This window comes from Crotalus tigris, unplaced genomic scaffold, assembly GCF_016545835.1.
Source record: "Crotalus tigris isolate CLP2741 ecotype Arizona unplaced genomic scaffold, ASM1654583v1 scf7180000019678.143050, whole genome shotgun sequence".
Classification (NCBI taxonomy): Eukaryota; Metazoa; Chordata; class Lepidosauria; order Squamata; family Viperidae; genus Crotalus; species Crotalus tigris.
Window position 1 is genome coordinate 85,712 of NW_024097657.1, and position 16,960 is coordinate 102,671.

At 39.3% G+C, this 16,960-nt stretch overlaps 1 protein-coding gene across 2 annotated transcripts in view; it reads left to right on the forward strand.

Annotated features, from left to right (window-relative positions):
- LOC120317501 (myosin light chain kinase, smooth muscle-like) overlaps positions 1-16,960 on the forward strand; it is an 83,863-nt gene that overhangs the window by 54,152 nt on the left and 12,751 nt on the right. For both annotated transcript variants that reach the window (XM_039364151.1, XM_039364152.1), the window contains 5 exons: positions 1,584-1,622; positions 1,707-1,800; positions 4,936-5,139; positions 9,250-9,467; positions 11,096-11,219. In XM_039364151.1, the coding sequence (XP_039220085.1) occupies positions 1,584-1,622; positions 1,707-1,800; positions 4,936-5,139; positions 9,250-9,467; positions 11,096-11,219 (679 nt within the window). The remainder of the gene's footprint in view (positions 1-1,583; positions 1,623-1,706; positions 1,801-4,935; positions 5,140-9,249; positions 9,468-11,095; positions 11,220-16,960) is intronic.

Genomic DNA, 16,960 nt, shown 5'->3' on the forward strand with positions numbered 1-16,960 from the left:
TATCTGAAGAATTCCAGAAAGCCAGGTTTAAGCACTTAAAAAAACAAGTTGATTGGTTTTTTTAAAAGAAATTTTTAAAAGGTACACCACACCAAGGATATACCACCGAAATACTTACCATATAATTGAACTGTCAACAACGTGTTCCCTTCAAGAAAGAAAGTAATGGAAAATTGGACAACAACTTTTTAAAGAACAGTCCATATAGAGGAAAGATTCTTCTGTGCTTCAATTTCCCCACAACCCTGTCAGTGGAAAAAAAAATAATTGTGAACTTTTTAAGTTATAAAAGGAAATATAATAAATGTGATTATACTTTGTTTACAAGCCCGAGGCATGTGTTTAATCTGAATCCAGCCTTCTTTGGAGGCCATGCATTATAGCTCTGCTTCAGTACAACAATCTGTAATAAGGAAATAAAATAAGTGTTCGGTTAGAAGATACAAGTTTTATTTAGGATTCATTACATTAACATTTGAACATTGAGAAGATACTGATTGCATAGCATTTACTAGTTCCTGAATTCAAAAGTGAAAGACCCCAGGTAAACTGCCAGATATATGCAAATGGCATGAAGATTGACCACACCTGAAAATAAAATAAGTTTTGGAGCAGTGGAGGGGCTTCAGGCATCCTCTACATGATAGTGACAATTTTATATTTATAACACTTATTAAAATAAATGCCAAATATTAATTTATAAACTTCATAAAAGAATTTGAAAAGTTTGTTTTGGTCTGCAGTTCCACAAGATACTGTCTTTAAGATAGATCAGATAATTACTGTCTGCTCTGACTGTCCCAAACATGAATAGCCATCTGATCCTCATAACTGCTGACTGCTAACCTGAAACTCACTGTAAACAAATCAGACATTATTCTATCACTGTGCTGTAGCTCTTTCCCATAAATGGTATCTTAAGAAATATAAATAGGATGAGAGTTGCAATAATGAAGCAAAAAATTATAAAAACAGATGCCATGTGCTTACAGAAAGTCAATCCAAAAGCTTTCTTCTAAAAAAAAGTAAACAATATATTGTTAGTAAAGCTACCATAAAATGTTTCTGCTTAGAGTGGAGGAATAATATATGAGCAAGAATACATCTTGAATTAATTTTTTTTTGATAAAACAAAAATTTATAAGATGAGGGAGAAGAAAAACTCAGTTTGGGAACCTATTTGCAAAGCATACATTGAGAGAAAAAAGATCAAGCTTACAAATCTGATGTACCCAAATGAGAATTCAAATTATATTGCCTACAATAGCCAGGAGTTAGATGTTGCCATTAAATTATCAAGAGCTAGAACTTTTTCTTTCAGTATTTCCAGCATCTTGGCAACCATGAAAATGTTGTAAATTGGTCATTGGGCAGATCACAATACATAGGAAAGCAGTTCAATAATACTGTGTACCTCAAACTTTAGAACGAGTTCAGTGTGCCTTATTCCAGAAAGGAGTCACAACAAGGCATATGAAATAAAGAATGGGGAAGTAGACAAGCTGGATCATGGCTCCTAAGAGGGATATAGACAAGCTGGATAATGGCTCCTAAGAGGGATATGTGTGTGGTTTTTTTTTTAGGCCCTAAAGAAGAGGAAGAAGCTGAAGGATCTGATGATGGTAAGACCTTGACTATTGCAAAATATGGGATTTATAGTATATAAAGGAATTTTTTGTAATTAAATATTTTGTACTAAATTCTAGAAGAGAAAGGAACAGAAATGGATTATCGGACAGTGTCTATCAATACACAACAAAAAGTTTCAGAATTCTACCATGTTGAAGAAAGATTGGGATCGTAAGTATAACAATATGTTTCCCTTTTCTATTAAAAATACATTGTCTCAAAAATCTATCATCACTAGCTTTTTAAATGCATATTAAGTGAGTCTCTAAGGCAGGGATGTCAAACTCGCAACATCATGTGACATGTCACAACGTATCGCAACTTTTTTTCCATTGCCGGCAATGGGATGGGCGCCGTTTCGCTATAATGCATCCTGCCCGTGGGCCAGCAGTTTGACACCCCTGCTCTAAGATACATCTGATTTCTTATTCATACTCAAATAATTTTCTACCAAATGAGTTTATCATCTTACTATTTGCAGTCATCAAATGCTGCTAATATTACAGTTAATTGGGAACAATAAAATTAGACCTCTTGGTCTGTTTCACTAATCAGCTTCTTAATCAGGCAGATTCTACAACTTTGCTGCCATAAAGTTTGTTTCCTATTTTGCCAAATGGACAATTATTCAATATTATGTGAAATACATAGATATGGATTATTTTCTTTTATTGATACTATTTTTTTTAAAATTAAGCTATAGTTTGTAATGTAAGAAGGCATAGATTTCTCAGATGTCAACAAGAATAAAAAAAAATCTGTATTCCTCATTTACCAATCAATTAGTTTAACTTTATGGAATTGTTCTGAAGCTAAATATAGAAAAGATTATTTTGGCAACTGCCAATGATAGTTCAGCTTCTGAGGAAACAGAAAATATACCACTGTTCACCACTGATGACTGTGATTGGCACTTTTTGCATACAACTTGCACCTATTCAAGCAACTAGACAAATCTTGCTGTGCAGTATCAAATGGCACTGGAGAGTTTCTCCTGCCTTTCTGTTGCACAGTGTATACTGGGCTAGCTACCTAAATGTAGATTTCCTGAAAGAGACATATACCTAAGGAGAAATGCACTCAATTGCTACAAGCAAATGCAGCGAGAGGCAACAATTCAGTCCAGTTGTCCTGTTGATAAGAAACATAGCACCTCAAGTATTATTCTGATATTTGGTTCACTCTCCCCATCCACCTATCAGAGACTGGATGGTTTGAGGGTGGCAAATGATTCTTAAATGTCTAATAGGTGGAAGAAGCTTCCAAAAATGATATAGATATGAATTGAGAGCCTCAATCTGAGATCGCACAATTAAGTCTTGCAACTAAACGCACGGTCTGTATCTAAAAACATTATCTAAAAAGTGCTGTTTCCAAATCCAATAAATGGCCAGTGCAAGGAATAAAATAAGCCATCTTTGTAAATAAATGCACCACTACTGGAATGCCTATGTGGCCTTGCACAAAGGAAAGATTAGTAATGTACTCCCAATGTCAGAAGGGGGAAGGCTCAGACTGGAACAAGCTGGTTGACTTTCCAGGAACAGACTTAGCCCAGTGACAAACATGAGAAGATAAAACAGGTCCCTGACCTCAGCTCTTATTCTTAGTCTCAAGAATTCTCCAAGTACCCAGTGCAAACTTTAAATACTCTCCAAGGACCAGTAGTTCTATGGCAGTGATGGCGAACCTTTTAGAGACCGAGTGCCCAAACTGCAACCCAAAACCCACTTATGCATCGTTGGGTGCTGGGTGGGTGTGGCTTATTGGATGGGTGTGGCCAATTGGGTGGGTGTGGCTCATTGGCTGGCCATGGCTGCGGTGGTAATGGCATCCTGGGTGGGATTAAAAAGTTCAATCAATCAATTCCAACTTTGCAAGATCTTTTTTTTTCCTGCAAGAAGTTGAAATTGACTGATTGATTGAACCTTTTTTTTTTTTGCACACAGCGGTGGAAGCCTAAAGCGAAAAGGTTTTATAAAACCCATCTGGAGGCCTAGGACTGGGGCAACGGTGCATGTGCCCACAGAGAGGGCTCTGAGTGCCGCCTCTGGCACCCGTGCCCTAGGTTCGCCACCACTGTTCTATGGTATAATAAATAAATCTCTCTTCCCTTAAATTAGGGAAAACGTATAAACAGCTATTGTGAAAAACTGTTCATCATTCATAGAGAAAGGTAAAGATTTACTGGCTCCAAATGGATCTCCTTGGTGGACACCCATCCACTTTCTGACATGCACCCAGTGGTGGGATTCAGCCAGTTTGCACCGGTTTGGTAGAACCGGTAGCTAAATTTTATTGAGTTCAGAGAACTGGCTGAACGCACACTGCTTCCGGAAGTCCGTTCTAGGCCTTGGAGGCCTGGAGGAGACATTACAGGCCTAGAACGGCCTACCAGAAATGCGTGGATGCCACTTCCGGAAATCCATTCTAGGCCTCAGAGGTCAAGGCCTGCATCCACGCAGAGACCCGGTAGTTCAGGTATTTGAATCCCACCACTGCACGCATCTTATCGTTGAAGCCTAATCCATTTTATCAGATTTGCAACTCCATTTTTTCTGGAATGTCTTTTGTCTGTGAAGGGCAAAGCTGCTAGATTCCAAGATTATGGTAGAGAAGTTCACAAAGAAATTACTTAGGATTCTTCTCTTCTAGTTTACTCAGAACGTTCAATGGTGCAAAGGACTTTTTGTCTTGTTTCTCCACATCTTTTGTAATAGACAAATTACCTACATATTCAAATTGCATTTTAATCCTTTTAATACTGGATTAATTACTATGTTGCTTATCAGAAAAGCCTGTGCTTTGCACATTAAGGACTCCAAGTTCAATATGCAGTGTTCTAATGTTAAGATAACTGATATCAAATACTACAAGGACATGGAGAGCTGTTGCTAATTAGCTGTAGAAAAAGCTGTGCTATATAGGCAAGTAAAAAAAAACAACCCAGAGCTGTTGTAGGGCAGTTTCCACATTCCAATAGCTTTTGCTTTTTCATGTCTGTACCTGTGAATGCAAGTATGCTGGTTCTGGCTAAGTACCTGTCAGCTGAGCATAAGAATCACATTAATCATCTTAAACTCTAGAATCTAGGGCAGGGGTAGGCAACCTTGGCTCTTTTATGACTTGTGGACTTCAACTCCCAGAATTCCTGAGTCAGCATGGCTGGTTCAGGAATTCTGGGTATTGAAGTCAACAAGTCATAAAAGAGCCAAGGTTGCCTATTCCTGATCTAGGGTATCCAGAAAGCATGTTTTACTGTGTTACGTATTTTCTTTTTCTTTTCTTTTTTTCTATATTTTTCAGAGGGAAATTTGGACAGGTTTTCCGGCTTGTTGAGAAAAAAACTGGAAAAGTTTGGGCAGGAAAATTTTTTAAAGCATATTCAGCTAAGGATAAAGAAAACATAAGGCAAGAGATCAGCATAATGAACTGTTTGCATCATCGAAAGCTTGTCCAATTGGTAGATGCTTTTGAAGAGAAAGCTAACATTGTCATGGTATTGGAACTGTAAGTATAATGTTGACTGTAATAGGAATAATATCAGTGTTAATGTTTTTATAAATTTTATTCTCTTACCTAAGAAGCCTGAACTTGTTTATTATTATTTTTAAAATAGCATATTTGCCCTTAGGTTTTCCTATGTCCCAAAGCAGATCACTTGGATGGCACTTGTAACAGAAAGCTGCTGAATTACATTGGAACAGTACAGTCACTTTCTGTATTCTCAGTTTTGAATACAGTAACTGCTTTAAGTAGCATCTTGCAATTTAGAATACTTCATTCAGCTCTACAAAACACAATAGTTCACTGTTTCTAAACAATTAAATATTATTTCCCTTTAAATATACCAATAAATGGTAATTGCTGTCCAGTCCCAAGGTGTTTATACAACATGAGCACTTCCATAGTTTGCAAGCTTATTGCGGGAATGAACTTACTGAACCAAATGGGGCAACTTTTGTGGAGGATGAATTTTATTAAATTGTATATTCCTGTTTTGTCTTTTACTTCAATCTGGTATTTCCCAGAAATAAAAAGACTGGCCCTGCAAATGAAAGCTCTTAAAATAGCATTTCAAGCTTGATTTATCCCATCATAATTCGAGTTTATCTGAGATTATATGAATCTAGCAAGTTTTTAATGCATTTCCCTCTCCCCTTTAATGCAAGAATTATGTTCTAGCTTTAGAACTTAGGGGACAGAAGAATGCTAATAATTCTGTGCACATTCCAGCTGTAGCAAGCCTGAAAATCCCCTGGTTTTATTTTGACTTTTAAAGCATTATGGTCTAAGTCAGTGGTTCTCAACCTGTGGGTTGGGACCCCATTTGGGGTCGAACGACCATTTCACGGGGGTCGCCAAACAAGGCTGTCCGCCATTTTTTCCCCTTTTCTTTGGCCACGCCCCTGGCACCCGGTGATGTATAAGTGGTTGGGGGTCACCACAACATGGGGAACTATATTATGGGGTCGCAGCATTAGAAAGGTTGAGAACCACTGGTCTAAGTGATAATGACATAGTATCTTAAGAGTTCAGAAACCTGGAAAAATGTTTTTGCAGCCTTTTTGAATGAAAAGTATCCTTCAGTTCCTTCACATGCACTATTTAGTGACCAAGCTCTGTTCTAACAACCAAGTCATTGAGCAAAATAGTCAGTCAGTGAACATATGACTGAGAGAGTGAAAGAGAGAGAGAGAGAGAGAGAGAGATGCTGCAAAGATCATTGGTTATACAGTCTCATTCAAATTAAGCTCTTGTACAACTATGCCAGTATTACTCTCATTCTAGAATGCATTTTTGTCAGGCACACATTGATCAGCTAATGGATTTTTTATTTTTGTCATATTTGCAAATGGTTGCTAAATGAAGAAGTTGCTAAACAAGGAGTGGGTTATTGTAATTGCAGGAATCATTCCACTAGATCTGTTATATTAGGTCATATTTGCCTTAATGATTTAGTGATTCAAGATCATGGGAAATAAATAGCATGATTTTTATGAGCCAATGTTTCTTCTGTTTTTTTTTAATTGGAGGATTTAATAGATGTCATTAAAGCAACCCTTTAACATCCTTCTGTATTGCACAGTTCTGTACCTGATAATTTTTCACCAGAGTTTTAGTCTTCAGCCTCCTGGATTCAGTTTTAAGTCTCTCTAATTAAACCTGCCATACTTCAGTCAAATAGTATTTGTCCAGTACCTAGAGACCATTTCTTGCCTGTAATCATCATCCAGAAACTCAGTCTATGTTCCAAGAAAACAAAAATCTTCCATTTATCTCTCAATTGGATGTTTAAGGCTCTGTTCTCTGGGTAGAAAGGATGGATGAGAACATCACTTGAGTATCGTTGTTCTGAACCTCTTCCAATCTTTATAGTCCATGATTGTTATAATTATAGCTGCAATTGGCAGCATCACTTGTCCCTATTTGGACTAGCAGAAAGGGATAACTATCTCTTTGAGATTTATCTGTAATATTCATGATCAGGTACTTAATGGTTCCAGCCAATATAAATTTGTTTTCTTGGAAAATCAGACACCAATTACCTTGTTTCTTCATCTTCTTACAAAGCTGCATCTTCTAGGATCCATCTTCCCATTCTCCTGTTTAGCAGTATGATTTTTTTTTCATCTTTGCAAATTCAGAGCCTATTTCTATTGTGAGGATCTGAAAGCAGTTTCTAAATTCTTGTGATGCTGAGTATCTTCTTTATCCATTATCTGTAGTAGTCATTTTCATCGGCTTAATTTGCTCTGTTTGACTGTCTTAAGTAGAATTGCTTTCTCTGCCATCCATTATAGCACATCCTTTGTTTGAGCAAATGAGCCTTCATCCTTTCTTATGAACTGAAATTGTCCACTGAAATTGTCCAAAAGTATTTCTTCATACTTTTTCTTCAGGCACACTTGACGCGACTAAATTCTGGGTTGTGTTTGGGCAGGAGCACAAATGCCACAAGTATTTCAGAGTAAAACTCCAAAATGTCTTTGCTTCTATTACCTAAAGCACCACCAATACAAAGTCTTCCTTGTTCAATTGCTGTCAGCGTCTTTGAATATTTTATAAACAGAGGAGTGATAAACATTAAATAAATAAATAAATAAATATGTATAAACAGTACTTTGCCAGATTCATTAACTAATAATAATAATAATGTTGGAAGGTATCTTGGAGGTCATCAAGTCCAACCCCCTGCTCAGGCAGGTAACCCTATACCATTTCGGACAAATGGCTGTCCAGTTTCTTAAAAACTTCCAGTGTTGGAGCATTCACTGCTTCTGGAGGCAGGTTGCTCCACTGACTAATTGTTCTAACTCTTCCTTTTTGCGAAGTGATTTGCAGATCCAAGTTTTCACTGCTGTCGTTTTCTTTTAAGTTCAATACCATATATGGGAAAAATGTTTTTCCCACCTCAATAGAAGTTTAATATCATTCCTTTTACTGAGAACGACTAAAATGATACTTCAATATGTCTATAACTGATCCTACAGAATGAAACGCCCTTGGCAAGAATTATACTCCAGCAGTTTAGTGAATATGTTGGTTGTGCTGTTACATTAAGATTCTTATCTGTAAGTGTATCGAATGTTGAGTGAAGTATGAGTAATTTATATATTTGGATTATACACTTTTTGAGACCATTATTTAAAAATGAAGCCTTTTTATCAGCACTGATGGACAGTTTATGAATTCTGAGAAAACTGTTTTTCAGTTGCGTGCTTGTTCCAGAATGTAAAGACAATATTTATTTCAAAAAAAATATTGTGAGCTTCAGAGTGTGATGAAAATTAAAAATTCCTATACTGAATGTGAATAGCTTTGCAATAAAATGTTTCTATTTAATAAAGCCTATTTTCACCGTTTGTACTCACAAGCAATCCATTTGATCATAGTCTTTTTCTTAAGGTGGTTACATACAACACCAGTCCCAAAGTATACAATTTCCTCCACTGTTTTAATTCATTTTTAGTTTGTTGTTTGTTGGTATCTTTTTCTCTAAAAGTTTTATCCAAACATCTCTTTTAAAATGTATTTAAAACATATTGAATAATATGAACTAAATGAAATCTAAACATTAGAAATATAAATTCCTGGAGACCACAGTACTCTTTCACTACTGCAATGTGTTCCAATATCTAAGGGGCTACCACAAAGAAGAGGAGGTCAACCTATTCACCAGAGCACCTGAAGGCAAGACAAGAAGCAATGGATGAGTCAAGAAGAGAACCACTCAAGAGTTAAGGAGAAATTTCCTGACAGTTAGAATAATTAATCAGTGGAATGACTTGCCTCCAGAAATTGTGGGTGCTCCAAACTGGAGGTTTTTAAGAAGAGATTAGACAACAATTATCTGAAATAGTATAGGATTTCTTGCCTGAGTAGGGGATTGGACTAGAAGATCTCCAAGGTCACTTTGTCTTACATTAACAGAGGTTGAAATGTTCAAAAGGTTTAATGTTGGGACAAATGAATGTTTGTGCTTGGATACATTACATTGTTCCTATTCCCCATACCATCTTAGTCCTCCAGAATAATCAGAGTTAGGTGATCTGACTTTCCTTCATGTAAAGAATGTGTTTTCCATACAGTCTGTTTTTCTTTGTTATATTGCTTTAGTGTTTCTGGAGGAGAGCTCTTCGAAAGAATCATTGATGAGGACTTTGAACTGACCGAGAGAGAATGCATTAAATACATGAAACAGATCTCAGAAGGTGTACAATTCATTCATAAACAAGCCATTGTCCATTTGGACTTGAAACCTGAAAATATTATGTGTGTCAACAAAACCGGTACAAGAATCAAGCTGATTGATTTTGGACTTGCACGAAGATTAGGTAAAATCTCTAAGTTATCTTTAAAACTGTCAGGTACGGTGTATTTTTATAATGTATAATAATTGCAACCGCTATTTGGTACTTGGAACCACTATTTCATTCAAAACTGGCTTGTCCCATTTTCTGTATGGTTTAATTAGCATTATAGCTTGCCAGAGATCCATTACAGTGGACTCTTCAGATAAATCAGAAGATGATAAATTCTAGAGCTTGAGAGAAGTCATTGTGTAGGCTTTGACTGATCCCCAAACAATAATGCCTGATATCTAGATTTCACAAACTGAAATAAATATCTGTGGCAAATAATCATAATTTTAAGCAGAATCAGGGAAGCAGAATTTATGATCCCAGGCAGAACTGTTTTTATTAATAGCCCCCAAACTACATTTTGATTATAGGGTAATTACTTATTAATTTCACCTTTTTTAACTTTTGTATCATGTGCCAACCTGCGTTTCAACAAAAACATGAAAGGCTTTTAGAAAGGGATATGTTTTGATAAAATCACAGATTAATAAAGAAATAAGATGGAACATACTATACTGAAGAATTAATATATGTGAAATTAATTGGGGATAGATTAGAATCTCAATAAATGCAGTTCTATGCTGTTTTCTATAGAAACTGTCCCACTATACTTATTATCTCCCAAATCCTCTGGAGATATAGCAAGGATCATATTGATTCTTCATTGAATGCAGATTAGTTTCTCCTACTCCAAGACAAATGTTGTCATCTGGCCTTTCCCAGTTTGAGGTGGATAGGTTGATGTCAACTCTGTAGGCCCAGGTATGTTGGGCTTATAACTCCTAGAATTCACATTCTGCCTCGTACTAGTTTGGTAAAGTTTCTAGAATTTCTTTTTGTCCTTTTTTTCTGTCATCCTGATCTCAGAATTGGGCTTAGCTTGTTAGAAAATGATGAATAAAATAATTTCAGTCATTTTTCAAGTCTACTCCTCTGGATGATAACCAAGAGAGGATTTTGAACTTTTTCTCATTAACCATAAAACTTTATTTAAAACCATTAGAAAACAAATGCAGCTAACCTCTCAGATTTTGCTATAATTTAAAGTAGTAGAGTTTTGTAATCCAACTTCTGCAGTCCTTAACTTTGTCTGGGAATGTCAGCCATGTAAGAGAATGGAAGAACTGTGACTTTTCTTTTTTTTTTTTAATTTCTACTTCCATTTCCATATTCAGCCTACATGGCCTGTGCCAGTGACAATGGGAATTGTACAACATCTGAAGATCTGTAGCTTCTTTATCTGTAATATGTACAAATTCATAATACTGTATTGGTGAATAGGTAGATAAATTTACATATGCGTACTCACACGCTCTGCAGGAATAGTACATATAATGGATTAGAAGCATTTTGTATAGGGAAGGAGAGGGCAGGCACAAAAAGAAGGAAGGAATCTTTTCTTGACATTCCAGTCTCCATATAAACTGTTCAAGAGACTAATGTTGTAAATTTGGGTAGTCAGCCAAGGATCACGTTCCTAATTGCCTTTGTATTCCACCTAGACTGCCTTAAAATTATTTTTCTACGTTAATTCTGAAACTTGGGGAGAATTTGCTTAGACTTCAGGTTAAAAATTTGCTTAACCTTCTCTGTAACCTTAGAAAATGCAGGTTCTCTGAAGGTCCTCTTTGGAACACCAGAATTTGTGGCTCCAGAAGTTATAAATTACGAACCTATTGGGTATGCTACTGACATGTGGAGCATAGGAGTCATCTGCTACATCTTGTAAGTAATTTATTGATTCAAACATTTTAAATATCTCATTCTGTTTGCTTATATTCTAGATCCTTACCTTCCTGAAAACATATCAATCTAAACATATCCATATACAGCAGAACTGTTTTATTTGAGATTATTTCCCCTTAAATATACATTCATGCTCTTTAAACATAAAAACTTCCCAGAATATGAAAACTTAATTAAATCATATTTTGTAAGTATGTTAATGTCCTTTTAAGAATTATGGAAGGATACATATTGTTATCCTAGTCATAATATATAAATTATTCCAGTTAGTCTTAATTGAATTTTACAATTGCCTAAAACTACCTTTAAACTGAGTCTGAATCTACAGTTTCCTTATTGCTTTTCAATTTAGAGGCTCTTTCTTTGTTAATTCTGATCATTAAAGTCTTGCAGTTACATGATTTTCTGACATTCAGGACAAAATTAATAATCTTCTTTAGAGCAGGAGTGTCAAACTCGCAACGTCATGTGACATGTCACGACATATTGCGACTTTTTTTCCATTGCCGTCAATGAGTGGGTGTGTTTTTGGCATGACACATCCAGCCCACGAGCCGGCAGTTTGACACCCCTGTTTTAGAGCTAGTTGATAAGTTTGCAAAATAATTGAATCTTGAGACATGTTGTTTCCACTTAAATGACATATCCACTTTATTCCCAATGCCCTTGAACTGAGATAGACCTCTTTTCCTCACGGTCTTGATAAAATTTATAAATATGTTTCTTTACCCTCCCAACTTTTGGGAGGACGGGCCTTGTCAAGTGCTGGAACTCACATATGTCATACAACCTACCTTGCCTACCCTATAAGGTTCCATCCGAAAAAGGTGCTGGAACTCCGTCCTGGGCGTTCTATGACAAAAAAAAGCCCTGGGCCTTGTTATGGAAAAGGAAGAAGTAACTTCCTTCCTGGAGCCAGCGGATGAAAGGAAATCCTACTAAAAACTTTTCTAAAATGTAGATCCTAGTCAGGGAAAATGAAATGACCTTCCATTCAAGAATTAAAATGATTAAAGCTAATATTAGTTTTCTACCTCCAGAGAAACGTTTAGATTACAGTTTCCACAGAACGCTGTATTGGAAAGCAATTCTGAGTTTTCTAGCAGAAAATCACATCTAGATGTTACATTAGCATGTAATGAGCCATTATATGCTTTTTTGGATGAACAATAGTGAAACTTACACTTTAAAAAGCTTACGAGCTCAAGGATAAAACATAATGAAACAAATATTATCGGTCAGCGAATAGTAAGGGAGGTCAAAGAAGTAAAACTGCATTACTCTATTTCAGTTGGGAAAAACCCAGAGTTTTTGTGTAGTTACGTATGTGTACTAATTTTTCCACATCCTTTATTTGTGCAAGGAAAGATAGATGATTTCCTAAAAACATAAGGGAAAAGACAGGGGTAAAGGATTATAAATACTTTGCTCTTGGGGCAAAAAACAGGCTGATCCCCAAACCAGCACTATTTTTTGGTATATAAGAGTAGTGTAAATTTTCAGTTTGCATTGAGCTAATACAAGCTTATACATATCAAGAGTTTTTATAGATTGCACATTTTGCACAGTGATCTTTTGACATGAGAGTAGAGTGTCCTAAGGGAAAAGGTACCCACACTCTCTGAGACCCTTCTCATACAACTGTTGTGGACTCTATAGAGCAGGGCTTTTCAACCTTTTTATCCATTGTACCACTTTTAGGATATGGCAATATCCAAGTACTACCAGTCGCCTACCAAGGTATTAAAAACTTGACCAACAGCTTTCTTTTAGTTTGTTCAAGGCTAGCGCTTATCACTTGGGGCTTGGGGGTTCTTGGCTGTCTGCCAAAGGCTATTAACTGAGCCTGGCAGGGGAGGAAGAGAGAGGAGAGAGAGAGAGAAAGAGGAAAAAAAAACTCTCTTCTCTGGTACTTTTATTTTTTGGCTTGACTTTTCTAAGAGAAGGGAAATGGATGTTTCTTTTGGAGCAGCCTTTTGTATTTGTAATAGTTGGCTTCTGGGGCTAGGTTTTTCACCTCTTTTCCTATTGTTCCTGCCTGTTTAATATTTCCCAAAGATATTTCTTTTTCATGGGTATGTAGATGCTAACTTCTAATTATTGATTGAATCAATAATCCATCACAGCCATGGAGCATGTTTCAAATTGACTCTGGAATTCAGAGATCTTAAACCAGGGGTGGGGAACCTTGGCTCTTTTATGACTTGTGGACTTCAACTCCCAGAATTCCTGAGCCAGCCATAGCTCAGCTTGGAAACCTCTCCCTTTCCCCTCAGCATGGCTGGCTCAGGAATTCTGGGAGTTGAAGTCCACAAGTCATAAAAGGCCAAGGTTTCCCGCCCCTGTCTTAAATGGCTGCTCCGCAGGAATTGCATCCCATGAGGGAAGCCGAGCATGGGATTTACTTTGGAAACAGGCATTTGTAAGTCTAACCCAGGGGTGTCAAACTCAATTTCATTGAGGGCCACATCAGCATTGCAGTTGCCCTCGGGGGGCTGGGTGGGTGTGGCCAGGATGGGTGCAGCCTACTGGATGGATGTGGATGTAGTGGGTGTGGCCTACTGGGTGGGTGTGGCCAGCTCTACATCATTCGCATCAGTTGTGCCTGTGGGGGCCTGGGCAGGAATGGGACAAATCTGAGGGTCTCTGACAGAAGGGGGTGTGACCAGGACAAGTGTCAAGGCATAGTCCACTGGAGGAGCCTCACTGTTCCTCTCAGACCATGTAGGGGGCTGGATGGTGGTACGGGCTGCCCGGAGCCCTGGGCAGTAGAGGTCAAACACCCAGCCTGGCCCTTGAGCACCTGCGGCACCAAGCCCAGCCCCACTTCCCCAAGGGGATGCCCAGCTGCACTTACCTCCTCCTCAAGGCTGCTGCTGCTGTGCTTGCTCTCCTTAGCCAGGTTGCTCATGATGGGTACAAGGGCAAAGTCAGAGGGAGGCTCATTCCCTCTCCATGGGAGGAGACCGGGCTTTGTATCTAAAGCTTCCTTAGCAATAGGATGGGAGACCCCCAGGATAGGCCAGGAGGAGGGAGCAAAGGAATGGTGAAAGGGCAGCAGGGCAGGACTAAGATAGAACTTCCCTCAGACCCTCCCTCTCCTTTCCTTCCTTCCTTCCTAAGTACAGAGTAGTGGGAAAATATTTGAGATGAGGGAGGGAGAAAAACAGGCAAGAAATGCAGCTGGGGAGGTGTCACCCTTTGTGAGGAATGAAGAAATGCACCATTGCCTGGAAGTGGCCAGCACATAGCCCTCACCTACTTCACATATCTGGCTTGGTGGGCTCTGGGGAGGGGATGCCATGAGCAGCGTGAGAATCAACGTTACCTGCACAATGTCGCCCAGCCCCCAGCCTGCCCATTTTTGGCAGGCAGCGAGGCGCTCTCCTCACAGCGCTGAGAGGCTAAGCCAGGTGGTGTGAATCCAAAAAGAAATGCGCCACCGCCCAGCCCCCAGCCTGCCCAGTCTCAGCAGGCAGCGGGGCGCTCTCCTCACAGTGCCAAGAGATTGAGCCGGGCGGTGCGAAGCTCGCCAGCTTTGCACCTTGCTGCCTACTGAAACTGGGCAGGCTGGGGGCTAGGCAGCATTGCACTTCTCATCAGATTCGCGCCATCCGGCTCAGTCTCTCGGCACTGTGAGGAGAGCACCCCATTGCCTGCCAAAACCTCTATCCCAGAGCCCATTAAGTGGGATATGTGAAGTAGGCCAGGGCCATTTGCTAGCCACTTCCAGGTGATGGTGCATTTCTTCATTCCTCACAAAGGGTGACACCTCCCCAGCATGCACCCAGGGGACGGAGCCGACGTGGCAGAGGCTGGTTCCTCGCTGTTTCCAGATAGCCTTGTGGAGCTAAGACTGAATGCGTTTCAGCATAGATGGCCACCACAAAATTGTACATTGGCTCCCTCCTGGCCGGCCTGGGCCAGGGCCAAGGCAGTGGGGGCCATTCCTTCACTGTTTCCAGGATGGCTTTGCGGGCCACATGAAACCGTTTCACGGGCTGCATCCGGCCCCCGGGCCTTGTGTTTGACATGTCTGATCTAACCAAACAGGCCACAGCTGGCAGCTGCTCTTTGCTAAACTCCCCCCCCCAAAAACCAATGTTGCAAAATGAGAAACCAGCGAAGGAGCCAAACCTTTTCCTTCGACCTCCTCCAGAGGAAAGAGGAATGCGGCATCCGCTAGGCATTTTTTTTTCCAAATTGGCACCCAAAGCAAAGTGAAAAAACTGCTGTGGAGTTTTGAAAAACTGCCAGGGCTGCTGCGCTCCTTCCCAAAATGAAGCGCCCCATGCCGCCCAGCCTCATCCTGCACAGCTGCCACGACGCCTGGCCACTTACTTGTCCAAAATGAAGTACAGGTCAAAGTCCCCATAGCAGGTGGCGCCCCCTCCTTTCACTACCCCCCTTACCCATCACAGGGGACCATCAGGGCGTTCAGAAAGAAGGGAAAAAGGATGTCCGGAGGTTGGGTTTTTTTTGGGGGGGAGGTGGTTTCAGATTTCCCTTTTGCTCTGCTTTCCCTCCGGTCCGTTTTCAGGGCACCTCTGCCTTGCGCTTCCAGCACAGTGTAGCCAAGCCCGCCACTGTCAGCCAGGCAATTGGCAACTTCTGGTTCCTGTTGCTTTGCTTTGCCCCAGATTTGAGGAACGTGAAGCCTCATCCCCCCTCCCGCCCCCTTCCCCATGAAGGAAAGAGCCTGAATCTGGCACTGATCCTGGTGCTTCTGCTGAGCCCTGACAGCCCTATAGCTCCAGCCATCTCTCGCTCAGGCTTGTGCGGTGCTTCTGCCGGTTCAGCTCATTTCCCTCCCCCGCTAGGTGCCATGTGCCAATGTACCAGAGGTGGTACGCGTATCACCGGTTGAAAAGCTCTGGTATAGAGTGCCAAACTGAAAGCCCAGGAATATGTCCATTACTTAGGTCTTGAGTTTCTCCATGTACCATCTTGGAAGAGCTGAGTAGTCTCAGATGGTATAAATGAGAATAATGTAAATACGGAGGCTATCTTGATTTCATTCTAGCATTATTGAAAGGGCAACACATCATTTTGTAATTGCCCAGTAAAAGTAGAATTGTCAGAGACTTTTAAGGTATGCCTGAGTTTATGCGTACCATACCAAGAAGATGCTGAGTCTAAAAAGCTGAAAAAAACTTTCCAATAAACAGCTCAATATTAGCTCTAAGTAACTGCATACCTTCATCTCCAAATTACTTTTTCCTTAAAGGTTGCTGTTCATTTTCATTATGACAATGAGACTGCAGAAAGGAAATAGTTTCCATAAACAAATACTGCTTTGTTTTGCTATTAGATACAGTTTCACTATTGAATAAAATAGAGCTCACAGATCAAGGTTACAGACATCTGTGGAAAAAATGAGATATGCCAGCAAATTCCATTCTTGAACTCTCTATTCCTTCCCAAAATATATAAGGAATACTGTTTTTCTTACCATTATTTTCAAGGCAATAAATTGAAAGCTTTATTCTTTGTATCTTATTCTATGGTCTTGTAGATCCAGAATGAATTGATGGGACATTCTTTGACTCATATTCTGAAATGACGTTTAGCAGTTATTATGTTTTCCAGCTTTTCTATCTTGAAATGACTCAAAATGGCTTAGGTAAATGCATTAATAAGCTAATATAGCAATGAGCTCAATTAAAATGAAGTGACCTTAGCAAGTTGAAGATTCAGTGCTTATCAGAGAAAAAGTCTGC